At 38.6% G+C, this 23,992-nt stretch overlaps 1 protein-coding gene across 1 annotated transcript in view; it reads left to right on the top strand.

Moving 5' to 3' along the window:
* The window catches only part of spon1a (spondin 1a), a 74,363-nt gene that overhangs the window by 34,205 nt on the left and 16,166 nt on the right, over positions 1-23,992 (top strand). The window contains exon 7 of the mRNA XM_038702011.1: positions 16,410-16,474. Within this exon, the coding sequence (XP_038557939.1) occupies positions 16,410-16,474 (65 nt within the window). The remainder of the gene's footprint in view (positions 1-16,409; positions 16,475-23,992) is intronic.

The following is a 23,992-nucleotide window of genomic DNA, read 5'->3' as shown; positions in this document are numbered from 1 at the left end:
GTTCAAGTTACACAGGAGCAACGTACAAATAAAGTCTTGCATATATATTAATGCTTAGTAACCTGAACTGAACTGCAACTGGCTTACAGGACTTACAGGTTGGAAAGAAACTCTGACCACCCGTTCAGCAGGTTCATACTCTCCTACAGTGGGTACTTGGGACCCAGCATATTTTTAATCTAATTAACTTTTTAGTTTAACTATATGTTGAAGTTTTCCTGGGCTTTCTTCCAAACTGGGGGGTAGGTATATTTTTCCTGGCTTGTGGTATAAAAGTAAGAGGTAAATTGACCTTGTACCCCTTTTAGGCTTTGATTAGTGCCATTTGTCTACATTTACATAGAATGAAATTCATAAAGCACACAGCCACTACCAGAAATGGTTGGTAAAATGTGCTCCTCAAGTTGCTGTTGATCATTTATGTGCTGTTACAGCTATACCTGTCCTTCGTTTGATTGATTTGACAGGACTCATCCCTTTGAAGAACATACATTTGGCTTGCTTGTCATCAACACATATCTGTGTACTCCTAAGGAGAATGTGATTTTATCTTAATGCTCTTGTGTTTTTGTTAAGAGCTCAGATCATAGCTAATGCACAAGAATGATGAGTGCCATCTAAACATCAATTCCAACAGATATGCTTATCCAGTGTCAACAAATTGACCAGCAGAAAAATGTTCCATTGTTAAAGGACGGGCTTGCCGCAAAAGTGAAGTGACTTTATATATTTTGCAGGCTAAACGGAAAGTTGAATATAAAAAAGAATCATGACCCTGAAATCAATATATTTACCATTCACAAATGACAGCTTTGGTAATGTGTAGCTGATGGCAGAAGTGACATGTGCATCAATTATGCATTCGATTAGGGTTTATGATGTGAAATAGAGAATAATTTAGTCCTGACACACAGAGAGTAGTCATCTGCACTTTAAGATACGCTGATACTAGTTAAGCATGGAGTTTCCCTTCCTCAGCTTGCTGCAGTCGGTGTAACTGTCATTGTGAAGTATTCATTTTTATTGATTGTGTAATGCTGCCAGCTGCATTTCTGAACTCCTGACCTCCCCAAAATCCACAAGAGCCCTCAGGTATTGAATTCAGAGGTTTTTAGTTGTCAAAGGTTGCAGATTAAGACTCTTGTATGACGGGGCTTTTGCTGTGGCTACACCTTTTCTAACATTTCTAAAAATAGCCTTAAAGCCTACTTATTCATGTGATGTTCATTGTGTTTGAAATGCATACACTTTATGGGCTCTTGCTCTTTTTTTGAGCTTCTAGTGCCCTTATTGCACCTTCATTTTAGCTTTCATGTTCATGCTCTGTCTCCTTTTCTACTGTCTGCCAATTTGTAAAGTCTTATTAGCTATATAAAACCACAAAAACAGCTGCTTAGGGACCAGTATGACTGTTGAAGTCTTTCCAGTGAGCTGAAAAAGATGGTGTCACCAGTAGAGTAATTTTGTGGTTCAACATGCACAACTGCAATTCATGTCACATTCTGCTGTTTTTCTTTCAAGGAATTGTTTGCCTTGTTAAACATAATTTATATGCTAAGTATGCACAGTAGGATCATTTTATACAACATTGTAATAATCCCTCATAGCAGTGCTATTAATTTGGATTTGGGTTAATGTTACATTTAATTTGAGGCCTGTCATCTTCAAAACTCTCAGCAAGAGCATCTTTAATGTGCACTTAAGTGACTGTATTACTGAAAAGTTACTCAGTACTTATGATCCATATGCACCGCCTTCCTTTCCTCGTTTCCAATTGATTTTACCTACTGGCTTAAAGCTGGATCAGTCTCTGCAGGTCCATGTTAACTAAACTACTCTTTACCTCAGTTATTTTCTGCCAGGTACATACTCATCATCTCTTATCATCTCACCCATGCACTAAACTAAAATGCATTTATAATGGAAATAGAAAAATGGAGCAGTTTATTGTAATTCATAAAGACTCCCCAGCATTGTTTTTCCAGAGGGGGAAAGTGTTCAGTAATTCCAATGATCATCTTAGAGTTGTGATGCTAATGACTCTCTAAGAAGACAGAAGCATGAAAAAACTCTTGCTGCCTAAGGCACTAATTTCTTTTATGGTCCACTCTTTTTCTGTCTCTGTCTATGGTGTCTTATCTCCCAGTGTCCCTCATTGTCACACTCAGAACCACTGATCCATAAAATTATTGATGGACGGATCAGGTGTTTGAGAGGAAAGAAAAATGTTTAAAACTGTGTATTACATACATTATAATGACTACTCGACTCGACCATTGATGGTAATCTATCCACGTCCTATGCAAAAAGGACATACTGTACACCAGTAGTTGTTGTTGCTTATTGTGCCAGTGTTGATTTAAATGAGGTTGCGATGGTTTGTATCATTTTTATTGGTTCTTCTAGTTTCCTGTATAAAGCCACTTTGTGTAGAATGTTTAAATGTTAAAGCATCTGTCAAATTATTTTGTTGACATAAACAATCCATTTGTTTTTGTGTGTAAAAAAATTAGACAATCCTGTAAAAAGTGGTACAGTCTGCTTTTGGGTCAGGAGAAAAAACTCTGGCGGCACCAAAGGAGAAATTTTAGCAAATTCTATACAAAGTGGCTGTTTTTATCTGTCTTAAGTATTTTCCTTTCTATCTGGCATAAAATGTTTGGGCAGTTGTCCGTGTATCAATAAATTTGAACAGGGACATTTGTTTCAGGAATTGCAGAAATAAATCCTCTGAAATCCTTAAATCCAGCCTCTCAGATTCTATATTCTATTCAAATTGTTAATTTCTGTCACTTGTTTTTTCTACAGCTGAATAAATGAATAAAGGCAAAACACATTACACACATCAAGAAGTGAGAAATCACGTGACGTACATTTATACAAGTCATTATGTGAATGTATGCAATGATAATTGTTTGTGGGTGTAGCCATCCTGCCTGCCTCCCTGCCTGGGATGAATATAAAAACCAGAGGAAGATTGAAATATACTAGTGTAGTGGAAAGGAACAAGCATTTCTTTTGATGACCACTTTATTTCTCCTTTGACCGAGATGCTGCAACTAAATCATAACAAGCGAGCCAAAATGTAATGAAACACAAAACTGTGACACCCTTCACCCCACAGAGAGGCATCTCCACAGAGAGACATTTATGCTTTTAACACTTGTAGCTGTGATATGGTGGCAGCGTGTACTCCTTGATACTTTTTAGCATAGTATTCTAGCATATTATTCCCTCTGTTAGTAGCTTACTGGTACAGTCAGTACTTCTTTCCACTGATAGATCAGCTGAAGCAAGCATCTTTCACTAATGCGAGTCTGGTTTTAATGGTGGACAGTGAGAAATGGTACTTTATTACCACCAATAAATAATTATTATTACCAATATCGGTCAGTTTATGTTCGTTCAGTGTTTTAATGTTTAATTATAGATGTCAACAAGGTTAAAATACCTTATTGTTAGCTAACAACATGTTCTAGTTGTCAGGTCTTTATGACGTAAAGGTGTTTCTAACATTCTGTCTCTCTGGTGTATAAAATGGATGGACAAAACAAAATGATGTAATTCAATTCGTACCACCACGGACTTGCTCCCAAAAAATTGACTGGGTTCAACACCTTTGATGCAGTGTCAACTAAATCCAAATATTATGAACTTTTTAGATTAGATGATTAGATTATTACAAACATAAAGACAGATGCTTTAACTTAAACCACTGAAGTTATTAGAAACCAATAAATGATCCAATGGTCACACAGTGCCAAATAGTCAGGTAAAGATTGCAGGGGCTCATGCAAAATGCGGTTGTGATGAGCATATTTGCCTGACAGCAGTAATCAGCCGTCCGTGATCCACTGCAATAATTGACGCTGCAGACTGAGTGCTTTGCGTTGGTGTTAGTACTGGTCACCCAAACACAGACACACGTGCAAAAATTGACACGCACAGATGTTCAGAATCACTTACAGTGAATGACCAGGTTGGCACTTGACTGCTCATTAGTGCATGAGCAGGCATGTAATCATGCCACAATATCAATAAAAGGCTCAGGTGCAGCACAGACATGATTCACACATATGGAAATACATACACAAACACTGCTTTACATGCAGACAGACAGGAATATATTCTCTAGCCACGCTGCCATTTTTTCCAGAGAGCACCTGTGCCAGAGACAACACCACACATGCATGAGTGTTTCCTCTAAGGTAGAGATATTTTTGGTGGTGTATGTTCTGCAATCTGCCACCTGAAGGGTGACTGCCAAACAGCATCACATTCACAAGCAATCACAGTAATTTGTCCTATATTATTGTACCATTTGGGAAGATATTTGAACTTAATTTCATGCAGACTTTTAAAAAAATGACATCAAAGTAAAACCTAAAATATTGTTGGGTTGGCCACCTACGTAAATTCAGTATATGGGAAAACACTGTCAGAGATTGTGCAAACTGACTCAGTCAGTCACTGAGAATTTACTTTTCACCATTTACATCTCAACAAGATCAGTTACTCATAAGTCGACTTGGAGCAGGTGACTCCAAATCACATCCTCCTGCTAAAAACACAACCTACCCTACTTCTGGGAACCTTTCTGAAAACTGACCTTTATGCATATATTATATATATTCTAATTTCATATATTAATTTACCTCCTTTGCTTCAGCATGAGTGGATGAATGGAATCTGTGAGGCTACAGTTAAAGTTTAAGGACACTGACACAGCTGCTTCTTATTTTTCATATTTTTTTTATTTTGCAATAAATTCCAAGCAACAGTGAACGGTGAATACTTTTATTTTTGGAAAGAAGGCTGCAAGTTTTTGCCACTATACAATTTGAGCAGGAGAAAATACTGCCAGAGCCAGACCAGAGGATCATAGTAATTGCGCTAAAATGTGTAATAAATGCTTCTCAACACTGTGAAGCAAGGTATTACCTTAGAAGCACAATGGCTCCTGTGGACATTAGGAACTACCACCCTGCACAGTTGTCCTGGTAGTGGAAGAAAAGGAAAAGACATGAGGGTTGCTAAGGTTTTCTATGCCAATGGGAGAACCATGCACTACTCTAGTATTATCTCGCTGAGGCAGTATTTAAAGACTACACGCTCAGCTCGCCTTGAGCCAATTTCATGGCTGATATCCTCTGTGTGAGGGACTGCGACAGGGCTTTTCCACCCCAGCAGGATAGACTTGGCGTCGTGGGTTCAGAGGCCTCTGTCAATGGGCTAACTTCCAGCACATAGTGTATTTAACAGGTCAAGAGCAAATTCTAATCATTGTCATTGTTGTCTGCATACTTGAGAACCATGTATTGATTTCTGAACTGCGGTCCTGAAGATTTAATCAAAAGAAAAAGCATCCTGCAAAAAAGTAAAATGACCCAAAAAGTCTCCCCATAGGGTTGGGAATCATGACTTAAAATTTTTATGGTGTGCCATGGTGACACACATGAACACGGAGTAGCATGTAGTGAACCTGTAACGAGTGGCAGACAACCACTTATATACACAAGTGGGGTGAGGACAACAAGGCAATGACCAGCATGTCCTCCCCAGAAAAACGACCAAATAGGTTATTGTTTATAGCACGTTATTACTACCCATTTTTACTTTTGTTGTGTCAGCAACCTCTAGTGGCCGTACAACGGTAGCAAAGGAGGAAGTAGGGTGATGTATTAGTTAAATGGTGAGTTATTTTGGGGCTAAGGTAAATAATGTTACTGACTTCCGTCACGTGAGTTACGTGACTTCCATCACATCCGGTTTGCATGGTGCTCATGATTGCTGGTCATATCATATTACCAGTAATGGATTCACATCCCAGATCTCTTAATTGCATCCACATTTCCTTGCATCTCAGATCCTCCCACTGAAGACGTGAGGAGAGATGGAAAGGTAAAGATGCGAGGAGAGAGGAATCAAGGAAACACACTTTTAGAGAAATGACACGTCAGTCCTCTGAACCGCCTGTCAGTCAGTCGGCTTTAACAGTGAATTCTGATAGTTTGGAGTTTGTATTGATTAAAAATCTGCTTTCTGTATTTATGCTGTTCACAAATCAGTTGAACCACAGTGTGTAAATGCACTTCACTGCTCAGACACTAAATGCACATGAACCTTTTCTATTAGCAGCAATGTTTTATTTAATATTTTATTAAAATATTATTTGTGTCTGCATTTATTGATATTCTGAGTATTCATAATTCAGTTATGCAGGTTGTGGTTAAAATGTTTTAGAGTTTGTAGAAATAATTTAGAAGCCTTAATATTTTAGGAGAAGTGGAAATTATTGTTTTTATTATTAGTAGTAATATATTGCACATCAAAGTATAGCACAGGGATTTTTAGCCTTATATGTGACTGATAAACAATTCAAATCTGTTTAATACTGAAAGACATGAGACTCTCCCCAGCTACAATAGTAGCCACAATACAGAGAAAAGGAAATTATTTAATTATGGTTCTTTTGTTAATCAGACTTAACAGTTAAAAGATCCTTGGAAATAGTTTTTTTTTACAGATTTTTTCAGTATGTCTAGTGTAAGTGTAAGTCTCAAACCAAAATGGCTCAAACAGTAACCAGTTTTATAAATCACTGTGGTGTCATACATGTAGAAAACGCTCTTAGAATTTATTCACAAGTGCTGAAGAGCTCTGAAATGGCCACTAAACAACAGTTGCTTGTTTAACTGAGCAACATTCATCAGTGATATGAAAGATTTTATAACAACTAGATAATAATTCATAGTGGCATTGTTCCCAGTCATACAATGTTAACTATGGATTATGAATTATTAAATACAATAATCTTTAACTTTGCTGCCACACAACACCCAGTTCATGAAAGTGCTTCTTTTGGACAGAAATAAAATGCATTAGGAGTGAAATACTAGCCTGATGTTGATAAATGTGCTCCTGCTACGCTGGACTATGGTGACATAATTGACTTGGAGCAGGTGTTGTAATATTGTATAGAATATTTTAATAACTCACACATTGTACTATGTTGTGAGCCACAGCGTTTGTCCAGTTGAGCAGGTATGTCTGGCTGCTGTGGTCTGACAGTGATTAATGACACAGGGATGCACAAAACAATGTATCAGTACAGTATGATTGATTACAAAAAACGATTTGCATTTCTTTTCAATGTGTTTAGGGGCATTGTAAGAGTAATGGTGATTCTCACTGGCATGGCAAAAAAAGTCAAGAACCTTTAGACAAACTTGCCAGATGTTTGTTTTAGCTTCTCTTGAAAGTCAAAATCTTGTAGACTGTGGAAATGAAGTGCAAATCATCTTTTGTCAAAGAGTGCTCAGAGTAAAAGACAAAAAGAGATCAACGGTAATGCATCAGTATTCATATATTCACTGAACTCTATGGTGCTGCACAAGTGATGAAAGCACCCTATTTCCTAAATGCATCTATTCAAGATCATAAATCGGCACAATTTTTTGACTGGCAGGTTCTGAAGAAGCTTGATGGGACTCAGGGTCACGAAGCTTATTCGGCATGAACAATAATACATGTTTAATAATTCAATTAAAATGAGGAAACACTGACATTGGAACCTTGAAATGTGAAAGTAATGAGAAGCAGTATGTGGGTTTGTTAGTAACTAATGGTTTGCTGTTCTAAAGAATATAATTCTTGAGCTTACTCTAATGAGTTCCTGAGAGGTTGTCCCTTAGCTGTCATCCTACAGGATATGGCAGAATTATAGCTTTAGCTCTATATTAAATTAGTAAAGGAAATAACAGGCTCTCTGGAAAGCTAACTAGTGTGGGTGTTGGGTAGGAGAAGCAAGGTACATGTTACATTGCTAATAGGGCTCAGCTTTAGACATCCCTAACAACAATATCCACTAATAACAGGCCTGTTATTAGTGGATATGCACTTTATTTGAGCAGCAGAAGAGCTACTTACAGGTAATCTTTGAAATTCTATCCCTCTCTGCCTGTCTTTGACATATGCATGAGGAAAAGCAAGGAGTGGATTTAGAAATAATTTTGCCAGTTGGAAGACTTAAATTAGTGGTATAAGCTTACCACTTAACAACTAACAGGATCCTTCAGTTACTGTTCTGAAAAACGGGAACCTATGGTGGCCTTACTATACAAAAAAACATGTAAGAAAACAGCAAAATAGAAAACACACTTACTGAATGAAGGGAAACAACATGACAAAAAAGAAAACATAATGACATTTTTTCAAAATAAATGATAGGCAGTCATGTTGTATTTGGAGGCAGGAGCATGATTCCAGGAATTTATTATAATGTACCGCACCTCCCTTTGTGGATCTGAAATGAAGAGAAGATGAGACATGCAGTTCTTTGTTTGTAGCAGCATGAGAAATCATAATAGGAGCACTGGACAGGAAAACGAGGTTTATTCTATTAAGAAGATTAAAAAGTGCAGGAAGAAGTGTACCATTTCAGTAGCTCAATTGTTGCAGGCAGGATGTTCTGAAGCCGATTTCTACAGACATTAGTGATTTGTCTGGGATAGCTTATGTATAAAATGATCATACATAATCTATTTTCTCAAGAAGTAGTACTGTGGCTATAATATAATGTTCACATGTAATAGCCTATTATTATTGGGAGCATATCATTTTATAAATAATATGGAAGGTTGCTGTAAACTTCATCTCACTCCAAAGCTTGCTCCTACTGTCAATTTGCAAACCATGCACATTCCTCTAATATACCTGTCATCCATGTCACTCTTTAAAAAGCAGGCAGCAAATGTCTTCTTTCTTTTGCTCTTGCTGTCAGTGAAGTCAGTTAACATTTTAGTCTGGCAAACGTATTTGTTTAACTGCTTGAACAGATGCAAGAGCAGTTATACTTGTTAATTGAGAAATGCATTTTTTGGGAGTCTTGGGATTCTGTGCCAAAGGTAAAATGATCTGTTGCACATTTTGTCGTTAAAGGGGCTATATGTAAGTTTTTGATTTTAATAATTCAAATTGTCATTGCCTTATTGTCAGTGGGCGCAAAACTCACTCAGAAATTAAGCATATGCCTGTTTTCTCCGTTGCTTGCATCAGCCACTGTTCTGCTTTTAATGTGAGGTCTCCGGGTCGGATACACTAATACTACAGCAACAACACGGCAGCTAACGACATGCAGTCCACTAACACCATAAAACAACCGGCTCACAGCAAAACACAGGCTCCACGTAAGGATCCAAAACAACAATAAAGGTTTATGTGCTATCAGACCAAACAGGTTCAGATAATGTCGAGTAAGAACAAAGTGAGCATTAGTAAAGCTGGAGAAACACAGAGAAAGTCACGTTAGCTCGCAGGCTAACGCCAAGCAGTTGCTAATGTTATCCGGTGCAAAGTTATATAACGTTAGCTTTCCACATTACTTCACCAACTAGCGTGACCCATGTTACTATCATGTGTACCACTGTTCATTTACCCTGTAAGAAAGGATGTAACGGTAAAAAGCAAATGTGGAGAGATTTGTTTACTAACGTTAGCCTATAGTGATGCAGTCAGGAGCAGCCGGCTAACGCTACGGCAGCTCGGACCTGCTGCTGTTTGCTTCGTAACATTCAGTTTATGTTTATTGTGGTTTTACCAATAATCAGATACACAGCTTCTCCACCTCTGTCGCTGTGACTAACGTGACCCACATAACATAAAACACTGCAACAAAACGGTCACAACAACCCAGAGGAAGAACCATCCACTAACACTAGTTACAGTAAAGTTACTTCGGTCAAACTGTTATAAAGTGCGAAACAGTCTCGTTATAATATTCAGTCCAGCTCACTAACGGTTTCATTATCATCCAATACATGTAGCTGTGTTGACATTGCTGAGCCTCCGGAGACAGATTCACAGATAGTAAAGATAGTTACTGAAAGCAGCAGGCGAGCTAACGCTGTAGCACGTCGGCTAAATGCAGTAAATGTAACGTTACCGTGATCATGTAACGAGCAGAGATTAGTTCAACCTGCAGCTGATAAAACTATTACTGTAACGTTGCAGTGGGAGTTTACCTGAGTTTCCAGCTCTGTCTGTTCTCCCTGCCTGTCTATAGCCGCTGTCACTCTGCCTTTTTTCGGGAGTATTGTGCCGATATATATATGGAGCCGGTGTTGATCTACCTCTGACACGGGAACGTTGAAGTAACAGAGTCTGAGTCTGAGTCCTGAACATGTCTGAGTGAAAAGCCACAGCCTGCATGCTGGTGTTTCTGTGTTTATTACAGGATTTTTGTATGACAGTGGTTGTGTTTTGGATTATGCTCGCTCATGACTTCAATCGAGCACGCATACGAGCAAACTACATAATGCCCCTTTAAGCCAATAAATCTCTCTGCTAACAGCCATTAAATCTAACAGCAAAGTTGTGTGAAGCAGTAAAAGTGACTTTATTAATGGCAGCATACTTTAATAATTTTCTCTATTGGATGGACATATGGAAAGATTTCCTCTATGGAAAGAGGAAAGTTTTACAATTGCATACATGATAAACAGCAAAGCTAAATATATGTAAAACGCTTTTGAAATCAGTGTATTTTATTTTAAATATTTTATTTCAACTATTTCTCACAATGATACCAATACAAACCTTTATGCAAGTCAAATTGCAAAATAGGCTAACAAAGCAAAATGAGACAAAATGATAATGCTACATTATAGCCATGTGTTATGAGTGGAACGTATAGAACATTTTTGCAAATGTTTACTAATATGTTAACCCAATAATTTAAACTTTGATGGTTTCAAATTTATTTGACAAATTACATGGCCCTTTATAGACCAAAAGCACACGAGGTCTTGTAGTAGTCTATGAAGTCAATAGTATTTAAATGCATGGTTGACAAGCTAAAAACACAGTTGCTCTTTGTTTCTGAAAACATGACATTTGATGACATTTTTGAAAAGCTATTCAACTACTCATAGAAACTGTCACCATATTCATGCTCAAGGGGAAGCTCTGTCCTGAAGATGTTGTTAGATAAAAGGTCAGGGGTTGCCAGAGTCATTAGGACCCTGAGCATCCATACCATAATGTATCTTTCTGCAGACACAAAGTGTTTAAGGAGGGCCACAGGATTGACCCTGCCTGAATTATGTAAACACAACAAATAAAATACAGTTGTGGGATTACATTTCATATAGAATATCTGAGGAGTTGTATTGCACACAGAGCAATTTGTATCAGTGTCAAATGCAGTCGATTAGGGTATAAGGGCCGCTGACTTGGTAGATTAATATTTGAGCTGAAGTCTGCAAGCTGTGCTTTTGATGATGAAGCAGGCTATTTGCTTGTGTAATGTTCTTGATTTGCATGAATTTTTTTGTGACTAAAATGAAAACTGTGAGCGCTCAGCTAAAACATGTGTAACTGCTAAGTAAGCAAATTAATACATTTTAACGTTAAGTCAAAATCATGATGTTGAAAATACATCTTCACCGCTCACTGCAATAAGAAAATGTGTAGTACTGTATCTAGGGGCAGATGAGCCTCTGGCTACAGAATAGCTTGCGGACACTCTTCTAACAAGTCTGCAATTAATTATAAAACTGACCCATTCCATCAAAATGTCTAGGGAGTTACTAAGTGATGGGTTTGTGGTCATTATTAAGTAATGATGGGAAATATTGGATCACATCCTCTATATTGATCCTACAAAGATTTTCTTCATTTGACTGAAGACTCAATTATACCTGAAGGGAATGAGTGCAAACAGTGAGATTCTACTCTGTTCCCTGTTTAATACACATGTAGCAGAACATTTAGCTCAACGTTATGATGAGACTACAAATCTGTTGACATCATTATTCTCATGAAAGCCTAACAAAGGGGAAAACTCCTTCTCAGTAGCAAGCTATCAGAGGTAGTTTTATGATCTATTACTAGTATAACTATATAGTCCTAATAAGAATCATGATAGGCAGTTATTATAATGATATCAATATTAGTTTAAATATAGAGCAGGGAAGCACAGGCTGAAAAGTTTGGTGTCCGAAATATAATCAAGCAAACACAAGACAAATACATTTACATTTTATGCACATTTATTAGTAACTACTCACTACAACTAAAACAGCAAAAATAACCAAGATAAAAGTCAATACGCAAATAGACAAAGTAACTTAAACAAGCAAATGTGTAGTAGTAATGAGAATGAATTTACTTAGACTTACAGAAATAATGGAGGTAACAATTTAATATTACAAGGAATATTGACCAGAGTTGACCAGTTGACTAGGAGTCCTAAGAGGATCACTTAGTCTTTAGAGGATGCTGGGGTGAAGATCACTTTGAGGCGTACTTCTACACACAGTTTACATTCTTATCACATCGACATACATGATAAATAAATATACCATCAACAATAATATGCAAATATGCTTTGTATATTTTGTGTATTTGACAATTGATAAGAGGCTGAGTGATGTGGCTAATGAGCATGATGATCCTGAAACATGACACTCTACTTTTAAGAGCACAGAAAAGTTGGTACATTGTAGATATGAATTAGGCTTTATCATCAAGATTTCCAAGTTATTTAAAAAAATGTCCTAATGTGTGTTGCTGATTAGTTTTTGCACTATATTTTGCATCAGCAGAGGCACACAGTGTGCCAGCTGATGTGAATGGTTAAAAGCTGACATCAATTATATCCAGTCATATCCTCTGATCCCTGTTAAAAGTGGTGCCCTCAGCAGCATGACTGACTGACACTTTGGGGAAAGGGTAGCGTCCAGACTGTCCTCTCCTAAGAAGAAACAAATAATTTTATCAGAGAGGAACAGAGCTGCACCACTTTAAAATCCAAACACTGGTCTCCACTTTGATATTTTATAATTACATCACAGTGGAGAATTTCTTCTCACATTTTCTCACCTTCAAAGCAGAATCACGCTAATTGTACAAAATATTAGGAGGCTAGACTAATTGAAATAGCCCATTGTATACAGTGTATGTATATTTTGGTTATTGGTATAATTATGTTGGGATATCCAAGAGTAAAACAGAGCCAGAAGAGAGAGAGAGACTGATAAAACTGTTGCTGTTTCTGGTTTGCAGGTGCAGAACATGAAATGTGTCCTTTCCAGCAGTATTGAGTTGCATCTTGACAGTTCAATTTGTTTGGCAAATGGCTGCCAATAGACTAAATTGTGGGCGAAGGTCTTTTTTTTTGCTCGCTCACTAGTGGTCCTTGTCTTGGACGCTGCTGGCTGTGAGATATCTCTTTCTGTAAAGGTCTCACAGCAATATTTGCTAGCTCTATTCCTCATCAGACACATATTTCTAAGCACCTTCTGCCTGGGAAATTGGATGGTCCTAGATCACATTTAAGAGACAAATGGTCTGTTAATAACAAAAAAGTAAGCCTTTTCTCTTTCTTTTTTTTTTTACATGCATTAACATGAGAAGCTGCATTAATGTCACAGCTCAAACTACACTTAACTAGTGTCATAAAAAAGATAAATGTGTTTCCCTGTATAGAAGACCAAGCCATCCACTTTTTTTCACAATTTGAATTGAGAACATGAGCCAAAAGTAGCTCTTTTTTTCAGACTTGTCAACTGCTATTCATTGTAGTTTGCAAGTGCCTCACTAAATATGATTTAATACGGACTGAAATGTTAACTCGAAAGTGTAAAGCTTCACAGAGAATACAATACTGTGTCAGGTTGTGGAAATGTGTAACAAAAAAACATTAAGTTTGAAACTTACCATGAGTAACATCCTTGAATCTAAAATAGATTCAAGGATGCTGTGCTTATTATCAGCCTGTCAGATTTGTTGCAATGAAATTCAATAACACAGTGAAAAAGATTGGGGTGCTCTCAATTATATTACCAGAACAAAGACCACAGGAAATAAGGTTATTTACATCATTACAGCAATTAAACACATTATGAATACACATACACACCTTTTTATTAAAGAGAAGTAGTAATTTGCATGAAAAGTAATTACTTTTAATTTTTTTGGCATTGTCTGAAGAGAAAATTCAAATGTTTTGTGGTGGCTTCTGGGGGAAAGGAGAGGGCTTTTTTAATGGGAGGTTGCAAGATGAAAGTAAATACACTCTAGTGTTTCACTGTTTACATGAACCGTGCTCAAGAGAAAGAGTATTTTTTATGTTTTCCACAATGACAAACACAAAATGCCCTCAGCAGGGGTTAGATGCAATAGCAAAGACATATGCAATGCAATGTAATCCTACACACTAGCTCCGCCGTGAATACAATACTATACTATTTGTGAAGCTACATATTCAGTTTATGCTGTTGTGGTATTTTATTACATTTCATGATGAGTCCTTTTATACAAGGTACAAGGTTGTTTATTTGTCATTATACAGCACAAGGCTACATAACAAAACGAAATTTGTAGTTCCTTCATGCTACACACAACATATAATTAAGTGTAGGCCTATATTAAAATGTGGTAACATATCAAATAAAATAAAACCGTACAGTTATTTATAAACATATATACAGACGCATATATACATTCCACAGTGGATTTTTTGAATTTGCATGGGGTGAATGTAAACAGCAGCAACATGAAACATGAACAAGTATGAAAGTTTCATCTTCACAATAAACAGTCTGACATTTGGGAAACAGAGTCCATGTTGACTGCGTTTGTGCACTAAGCATCATCGATGTAAAACACAAAGAGTCCACCTCCTCTCATCTTGCCAGAGTCTTGCACTAGCAACAGTGACAACAGTTTCTGAATTCTGTTGCTTGGTCAATATGAGTCCCATTTTGTCCAGACTGGCTCTTTAGGAGCAGAATTAAGTCTAAGCTGGGGCAGCATGGCTCCTCTCCTGGCTCTCTTTCCTCTCCTCTAAGTGATCACCGCACCTGCCGTGGTGCCTGGTCTGGTTGTTTGGGCCGGGTGGATCGTGGTCTGCTGCTCTTTAATCCAAAAACACCGTATTCATCTTCCAATGACTGTTTTTTTAATTTATGTCAGAGGTAATACATGTTTTGGCAATAAAGCCAGAAAAAAACAGATAAATGTACCTTGTTGCACAAATGTAACAGATTTAAAATACATTCTTACATCTTCTTCTATAAACCTACTAAATCTCTTTATAATAAATTTAAAGTTCTCCCTATTGATAAGGTAAATATTTATCAAATATGTTTACTTATGCATAAGTTTATATATAGGAAACAAGATCTACCAGATTCTTTCCAGAATTTGTTTATTCCTATCTCACATGTTCATTCATTTCACACTAGACATAGCAATAATAACTTAGTCTTACCAGTCACACGAACTACAAGACATCAATTTAATATTTCTTTTAGAGGTCCTAAGCTCTGGAGTGACTTAAGTCCATCGTTGCGATCAATGTCCTCTTATTTAGCTTTTAAAAAGCATTTGAAGAGTTTACTACTGCTAGCTTGATGCTTTTATGTAGTTTTTTTTTTTTTTTTCTTTTTCTTTTCTAAGTATTGTTGATTTGTATTGAATTGCTTTCTATCGCTTGTTGTTTTTATTTTCATTTTTTTCTTTTTTTCTTGTGTGTTCTGTTTTTTGTTGTTGTTCTTTTTTCTTCTACTTTGATGCTTAGTCTGCATATCTCGTGACTTAATATGGGAAAAGGAGTGGAACTCTGTACAAGCCTAGTCTGGCTTCGTTCCCTCCTTGCATTGTTCTGGACTTGTACCAAACGTGCTAAATAAACTAAACTAAAACTAAACTAAATAACATGGCACCAAAATGCACCCATGTCTAATTCTTTGTAGCTGTCAGGTAGGGTCATGAGTGTCAAGGGGAAGAGAGACATTTACAGTTTAGACTGTCAGCTTCAGTAGCAGGACCCCCTCCCTCCACTACATTTGGATTAAGATTGGATAATCATCGTTCTTTTTTCAGAGCAGGTGACATTTCACATTGTGCATGGAAAAAGAAATGAAACTTGTGCATGATTAATGTTTTACAGTTGTTGCACAGAAATTTCCAAACTGGTTTCAGCTGTCCTTTGCACTTGTGCCAACATTCTGACACTTCTCTGAGGATTTTGTTGCAAGCTCTTCTCTCATTACCTGTTGAAAACATTTAGTTTTAGGTTGTCTGTAACCTTCTGGGCCATGTTTTTATATTTAACTATAATTTTTTCCTTCAAATTTAAAATAATCTATGCTCTATAGCTGCATGTTCTTCACTGCTTTTCTTACTTTTTTGAAGTTGAGTTTTTAGATCTTTTTGACCACACATACCGCCATTATCCATTGACCATTAAGATTTTATAGAAGTGTGGATATGGAAAAAAAGTCTTCCATGGATCCTTTTTAATCATTCACCAGTGAAGCGTGATGATTCAAGAGTGAAAAGTCGATTATGTCAGGGGACTGAGATTGAGTTTTTGTGTCTTTTTGTCTGTCTGTCTTCTGTAGGGTGATGACGTCCTGACAGTTATTAAAATGAAAGCACAGTGGCCAGCCTGGCAACCACTTAATGTGTAAGTAATACATCCTGATTATCATAATACTCACCACACATCTGCTGTTGACTGTGTTGATGGTTTTGTGCGTTGTATCACAAATCGCAAACCTACATTACTTTTCAATATTTTTCCATGCACCCGGGGAGTTAAAACTTGGTAAAGATCTATCACAGTAATCCATTCCAAGATCTCCCTCTGTTCTCGTTGATCATCTTATACCTACCATAGGGGTCTTCTGTCTATAAATATTTTATACTGGCCATGAAATATACCTAATCACACTACTATAGACTTTAAATTAAAGAATAAGATATCTGGTGTTGTCTTCACAGATAGTGAGTTCCCACGAATGTACAGTATAGTATCATGAATGAATGAATTAAGTTTTTATTATTGTGTCATGCATACTACTATGCCCAACCCACCTAAAAGACACCATAAACTCATATGAGCTAGATCTACATATACTGTACATTTTACATAAACAATATTACAAAAGAAACATAGTAAAAATAGATTACATTGAACAGTAGGACATATACATAAGGACTGATGCGGTATGGAAGCTAAACGTCATGTAAAGTAAAAAAATAAAAAGGCACTCTATGTTTTTTGCTCTGTTATTTGCTCTGTTTTTTGTTGTTTTTAAGTCAACATGTATGTAACACTTGCGTTACACTTACTGAGTTAATGCATATGTAGAAACAGGATTAAGGTAATCCTGTTTCTAAGTAGTGTATAGGAAAAGCAGACCTGTAATAGGTGAAGTCCGGGATTATAATGGCTCCTTTAACAGCTAGCTTTACTACTAATGTTGAAGTTCCTCTAGTACTTGTCTCACCCTGGCAGTTAATTTGTAATATCCTGGGCTTTAATCATTCTACTCTGTAAGGTCTGTAATTGGTCTGTGGCATATAAGCGCCTCTGCTGTTTTGATTTGACAATTGTGTTTGACGTGTTTTGAATTTGAGGCTGTAGTAAATTACTTATCTGGAGCTAGATGCACTCTTTAAAACGCATGGCACAGAAATTGTTCAGCATGCTCCTTAGCAAAAACATCAATGTAAAGCATCCATTGTGAGTAGTTAATGGACAAAAACAACCACTGGTAATATGTCAATATCAACATGTAGGTTGAAACACAATCATTAACTGAAACAGAAACAGCTGTGTAGGAGGAACAAGACACAATGTAGTTACACTGCATCAGCAAAATCTTCTGGCTGTAGCAGAAGGCAGTTTCTTTGCCGAAGGGCTAGAGCGGTACAAGAATGAGTGTCTGCAGTCAACAGTGAAGCATGGTGGAGGTTCCCTGCAAGTATGGGGCTACATTTCTGCAAACGAGTTGGGAATTTGGTCAGAAATAATGGTCTCCTCAATGCTTAGAAGTACAGGCAGATACTTTTTTTATCTTGCAATACCATCAGGGAGGCATCTGATTAGCTCCAAATTTATTCTGCAGTATGACAACGCCCCCAAAACATAAAGGGGAAGTCATTAAGAACTATCTTCATCATAAAGAAGAACAAGTCCTGGTAGTGATGGCATGGCCCCACAGAGCCCTGATCTCAACATCATTGAGTCTGTCTGGGATTTCATGAAGATAGCGAAGCAACTGAGGCTGCCTAAATCCACAGAAGGACTGTGGATAGTTCCTGTTGAAAAGAGCCAGGTTCAGTTGTGATGAAGACATTTCGGAGACTTAACACATGGTTTATTGAGCCCAGCCGAGGAGATTCAGTGCCCACAACACAACAAACGAAAAATACCAAAACCAACCATCTGAAGGATAACATCATTTGGTCCCTTTTATGTTTCTGTCTTCACCCTAGTGCCTGTATGTTTCTTCATTAGGTCATCTTTACATGGCCTTAACCTAGAACAACAAATCTATCTGATGTTTAGACTCCAATGCTACATCATACTGGAATCCATTACTATCCATGAGTTGTACTCTAATCTGTGGAGCCAGTAAGTTCTTGTAAACATTCTAGTAAGACTCACCTTTGCCAGATGCCCAGAGATCACCGGTATCTGCTATTCTGACGCCTGAGCTACTGTCTCTACCTTATCAGTTTAACTGTTGCCTCTTTAACAAAGACAAATACATGACATGAAATAACTAGAGCTGGAAGTTCAGTGAACACATGGGGTCACCTAATGACTCCAAGCTAGACCTGTCTTACCTTTCCCTGTTACATCAGTTAAGCCCCCTATAAATATACAGTTCCCCAAGTTGTTTGGGCCAACATACCTGCTGAATTCCTTCAAAAGCTATGTGTACGTGTACCTAGGAGAATTATTGCCGTTTTGAAGACAAAGGTTGGTCACACAACTATTGATTTGATTTCGATTTTTCTTCTGTTCACTCTTGCTGCATTTGGTAATTGATAAATATAATCTATTAACATGTCCGTTTTTTGGAAATCATTCTTTCTTTACAAAATTTCCACACCTGCTTAAAACTTTTCCACAATACTGTATGACTGCAGGCTCTTAAGGCTTAAGATGTCAGAACATACAGTAAGAAGTTAGTAACCAAAGTTGCACCCAGAGCTTGCTGATCAGTGAATATCCAGCTCAAATGTGCCCTGAAACTGCCAGCTACACCAAGCTTACAGTGTGCACGCTCATTTACTCCTAAATTCATAAGAGCCATTTAATCTCTTATTTATGAGAAAAACAAGAAGCGTGTTGGCTCAGCTAGCTCAGAAGAACTTCAATGGTAAAGGCCTGTGCAGTGTTGTTTCCTCAACCACAGGGCTTCAGTGAGGGCCATGAGTTTACTCTCCGAATGGAAGAAACAGTCAGGAATAGAAGCAATAATATCCAGTAGGGCTAATTAGCTTACTTTGTGCTGTAAAGGCAACCATACTTAATTGTTTCACACAGCATATGCAGGAGTGTGTCAGATCAGTTACATTGGTTTGGATCAAGAAAAGGGTTTATATCAAAAACCAAATCAATGTGTCTTCACCATGGATGTAGTTAAGTCTAAGTCTACATGTTACTCAACCAACTGGAAGATGTATTTTAAAGCTGCATGCATGAAAAATGCATAAATGCGTTATTATGTCAGCATGTATCGAAGTTGGATGTGTGTGTTCCAGTTTCAGTAATACAGTGTAAATATGCATGCTTTGTGGGTCTTGTGGGTTTGTGATTTTTCAGGTGTACGTATATAAGTGTCTGGATAAAGCTGTTTTACGCCAAAGCTTTTCTCTGTGTTAGAGTTAATGGTCTCCTCATCCCCATCCAGTTTTCAAGCTGACTTAATGGTTGTTGTCAACTAAAGCTTCCTTGCTTTGACAAATGTGAGGATGAGAGACCGGAAGAGAAAGAAACAGTGAAAGAAAGGAAAACAGCAAACATAAAGAACAAGTCAGTAATTAGATAATGTTCCTGAGAAGACTGGGGTTTAATTACATTAGTAGTACTTTTTTAAGTTTAACTATGTGGCTAAGAACCAGTATGTGTACTGCAACACATTCTGTAAAATGAAGTGCCTCTTCTTAAACCAGGCAAAATGATTGCTGGAACAAAGGGCAAAGCAGCAGAGATGGAGAGTAGATGTGGGAGATGAGAAAAAATGAGTCTGAAGAAGTGACAGCCATTATTGTACATATTACAACAGTATGTGTACAGCAGTGGCTTTCCTGAGACCCAATACATCATAGGGAAAAAGAAATAAGCGGTTGTTTTCCAGAGAATAAGTACATACTAGACAGGTCCTTAAGAAATGACTCCTGCAGATAAATAAACCTCACTAGAATAGAAAATCACATCAGTAGAATTGTATGTCAGTAATTAACCAATAAAAAAGATAAAACAATAAAATAGAATGAAAAAAGACATGTGAGGTTCTCAGTACACTAGTGTATTATAATTTCAAGGAATATTCCAATGCTAATTATGTAGCTGTCCAAAATGTGGCAGTCTTTGTAGTCCATTAAAACTACAGCCACTTTGGCACCACACTTTATATTGACACAGAAATTGTTCTGTTGCTAAGCAAACCTGTGCCTGCATGTACCAGAGAAGCTCAGCTGACAAAGGCACGCTCATAACTTGATAGTCATTTCACTACCATATCATTTTGCAGCCGAAATATACAAAAATGAATAAGGATAGACTTGGTCCCTTGGACCCCAACTAGTTGAAGATTTGATGCTTCAATAGAAGGAGCCTGATTTGACTGCCAGTCTCACAGTCAGATCTTTGAAGCTACAAGATGAAACGAGAATCATGCCATTTTGGCTATATGGGGATACAGACGTCTAATTTTACATAGAACTACTGGTTTTCATCCAATAAGTTAATATGCAGCCTATTATGATATAAATATCAACATATAATGCTGTAACTAAAACTATGAAGAAAGAAATAAGCTTTAAATAAATAGTTTATCACCATTGATGAACCACACAAAGAATATTATAATATCGTTTTCAAACAGTACTTGAAATAGACACAACCCCGACACACACCACACACGATTCGACTAACAGGCAATCCCTGACAATTCTGATTCGACTATGTAAATCCTTAGTCGGGGACAGCCCTAGAAATTACCTTGAGCACAGATACACATAATATCAAATCAAAATGTAAAAGCTGATGCTGTGTTCTTGTATTTATTAATCAGTAGTATTTTCCATCTAATCTTAGTCAGCCCATGCAAATGACTCAGTCTGTAGTGTTAAGTCAGTGATTTCAAAATAGGTAAGGCAACCACTAAATGTCACAATTCATCAAGGCATCATAACCACATAGTTACTTTCTATCCTCAGTCAAACTTAAAACAGTGCTGTTGACCGTGGTGGGAACAAGGGATGCTGGAATTATGCTTCCCTAAAGATGTACACATTAATGTCCCCAACTAGGACCTTGACAGAGAAGGTTGTTTTGGGTAACTGTAGATCGCAGAGGAACTGATGCACACTTCTAAAATCTCAACAATACATTTTGTACATATGCATGTCAGTTGATTGGTTTATTTAACTTCTGTCGGGAGGTTGGTTCAAAACAGACACAAAAAACAAATGTGAATGTATTGCATACAACTGTAAAGATAGATACTTTATTTATCCCGAGGGGAATTCAAGTATCCAATAGCATACGAAACATACATAAACTTACATTAAACCTGTACTAAAATAGAATTTTGTTCTTTTGTCTATTGTCCTCCCTGCCATGACTGTTGTACGTTCTGATGGCCAGGGGGACGAAAGAGTTTTTAAGTCTGTTGGTGGAGCTGGGCTGGGACAGCAATCTGACACTGAACACACTCCTCTGCCCGATGAAGGTGTTGTGCAGAGGGTGGTGGGCGTTGTCCAGTATGGACAGCAGTTTGTCCAAGGTCCTTCTTTCTGCCACTGTCACTAGAGAGTCCAGCTCTGAGCCCACCACTGAGCCAGTCTCCTCACCAGTCTGTCCAGTCAAACGGCATCTCTCTTCTTGCTGCTTCCTCCCCAGCAAACTACAGCATAAAAGAGGACGCTGGCCACCACAGACTGGTAAAACATCTGCAGCAGTTTTTTGCAGATGTTGGAGGACCCCAGCCTTCTCAAGAAGTACAGACGGCTCTGCCCTTTCCTGTGGAGAGTGTCCATATTTTCTGTCCAGTCCAGCTTGTCATCCAGCTGAAGCCCCAGATATTTGTAAGTCCTGACACACCTCCACATCGACCCCCTCGATGGACATGGGTTGGAGATGTGGTTTCTTCCTTCTGAAGTCCACCACCATCTCCTTGGTCTTGGAGGTGTTCAGCTGCAGATGGTTGGTCCTGCACCACCTCCTGCTGACCACCGTGTCTGACGTGTGGCCCTTCAGTCTGACGTACTGTGGTCTCTCTGTGAGGTAGTCTGTAATCCATGTCACCAAGCGTGGGTCCACCCTGTCAGCTTGTCTCTCAGCAGGAGCGGCTGGATGGTGTCGAAGGTGCTGGAGATGAGACATGAAGTCTTCCAGAGCACTGGGACCCTCCCCAGCTGCAGGCTCAGGTTGAAGACATGCTGGAGTGGCCCAGTTCAGCAGAACAGGCTTTAAGCATCCTTGGACACACTCTGTCCGGGCCTGCTGCTTTCCTTGGACAGAGCCTCCTCAGCTCTCTGCTCACCTGATCCTTGGTGATGGTGGTGGGGAGGGGTGTTGAACTGTCCATGTGTGTGGAAGGTGGGGGTGGTCTGCAGTCTGAGGTGGCGATGGACATGGTGGTGTGAAGTGGGCCATCGCTGGTTGTGGGAGCTGGAGTATTAAACCTGTTAAAAAAAAGGTTTAGCTGGTTTGCTCTCCCAGCATCCCCCTCTCCTGCAATACTGTACGTCTTCTTGCTGCCTGTGATGGTTTTCATGCCATCCCAGACCTCCCTCATGTTGTTGTGCTGCAGCTTCTGTTCTACCTTCCTTCTGTAGTCCTCCTTCGCCTCTCTCAGGTGGACCTTGAGTTCCCCCTGTACGCGCTTCAGCTCATCTCAGCCCATCCTTGAATGCCCCCTTCTTCCTGTTCAGGGTGTCCTTGACATTACTGGTGATCCAGGGCTTGTTGTTTGGGAAGCAGCGTACCGTTCTGGTGGGGACCACAACGTCCATGCAGAAGTTCAGGTAGTCAGTAGTGCAGTGTGTGACCCCCTTGATGTCTTCACCATGTGCTTCCTGCAGGACGCTCCAGTCAGTACATTCAAAGCAGTCTCTCAGAGCCTCCGCTGCCTCAGGAGACCATTTCCTGAAGGAGCGTTTGGTCGTGGACTGTCTCTGGATCTGTGGTTTGTACTGTGGCATGAGCAGGAAACTGCCATACAAACATATCTGAGTCACCCCTGTGCACATTTGTCTAGGTGTAACCTGGAGAAGTCAGACTGGCAGATTAGCTATAGGAGTTAGAGCTGTTGTTTCTAAATGATAATACCCTGTTTTGTATGTCAGTACAATACAGTACAGTACAAGCGAAACTGTGAGAAACACTGATTGACAAAACCCACGGCTCCTGTGTGTCAGAGACAATTCACGGTAGATGTGGCTCCAAAGTGTTTGTTTTGCCATAGTGGAACTATTGTCCTGTACTAAGACTATGACTTTACAAAAAATTTTCAGTCATAATTTTGGCCACAGGGGCGGCGCGGTGGTGCAGTGGTTAGCACTGTCGCCTCACAGCAAGAAGGTTGTGGGTTCAAACCCCGGTTGCCCCAGCCTTTCTATGTGGAGTTTGCATGTTCTCCCCATGTCCGTGTGGGTTCTCTTCCTCCCACAATCCAAAGACATGCAGTCTAGGCTAATTGGTGTCTCCAAAATTGTCCTTAGGTGTGAGAGTGAGGGGTTGTTTGTCTGTCCAGGGTGTACCCCGTCTTTCGCCCGATGTTAGCTGGGATTGGCTCCAGCCCCCGCTACCATGTACGCAGGATAAGCTGTTGACGATGGATGGATGGATGGATGGATGGATTTTGGCCACATGGAGCAATAGTCAAAGTACTGTCACCCTGCATCATCTCCCTTCAAGCTGTTTACATTTAGACAAAAAACATGGGGTGTTGATGTC

Source organism: Micropterus salmoides, unplaced genomic scaffold (genome assembly GCF_014851395.1).
Source record: "Micropterus salmoides isolate LMB-PRFRI ecotype aquatic unplaced genomic scaffold, ASM1485139v1 Ms_hic_scaffold_6, whole genome shotgun sequence".
Taxonomy (NCBI): Eukaryota; Metazoa; Chordata; class Actinopteri; order Centrarchiformes; family Centrarchidae; genus Micropterus; species Micropterus salmoides.
The sequence above is the reverse complement of the archived record's forward strand: the minus strand, read 5'-3'. Positions and strand labels throughout refer to the sequence as shown.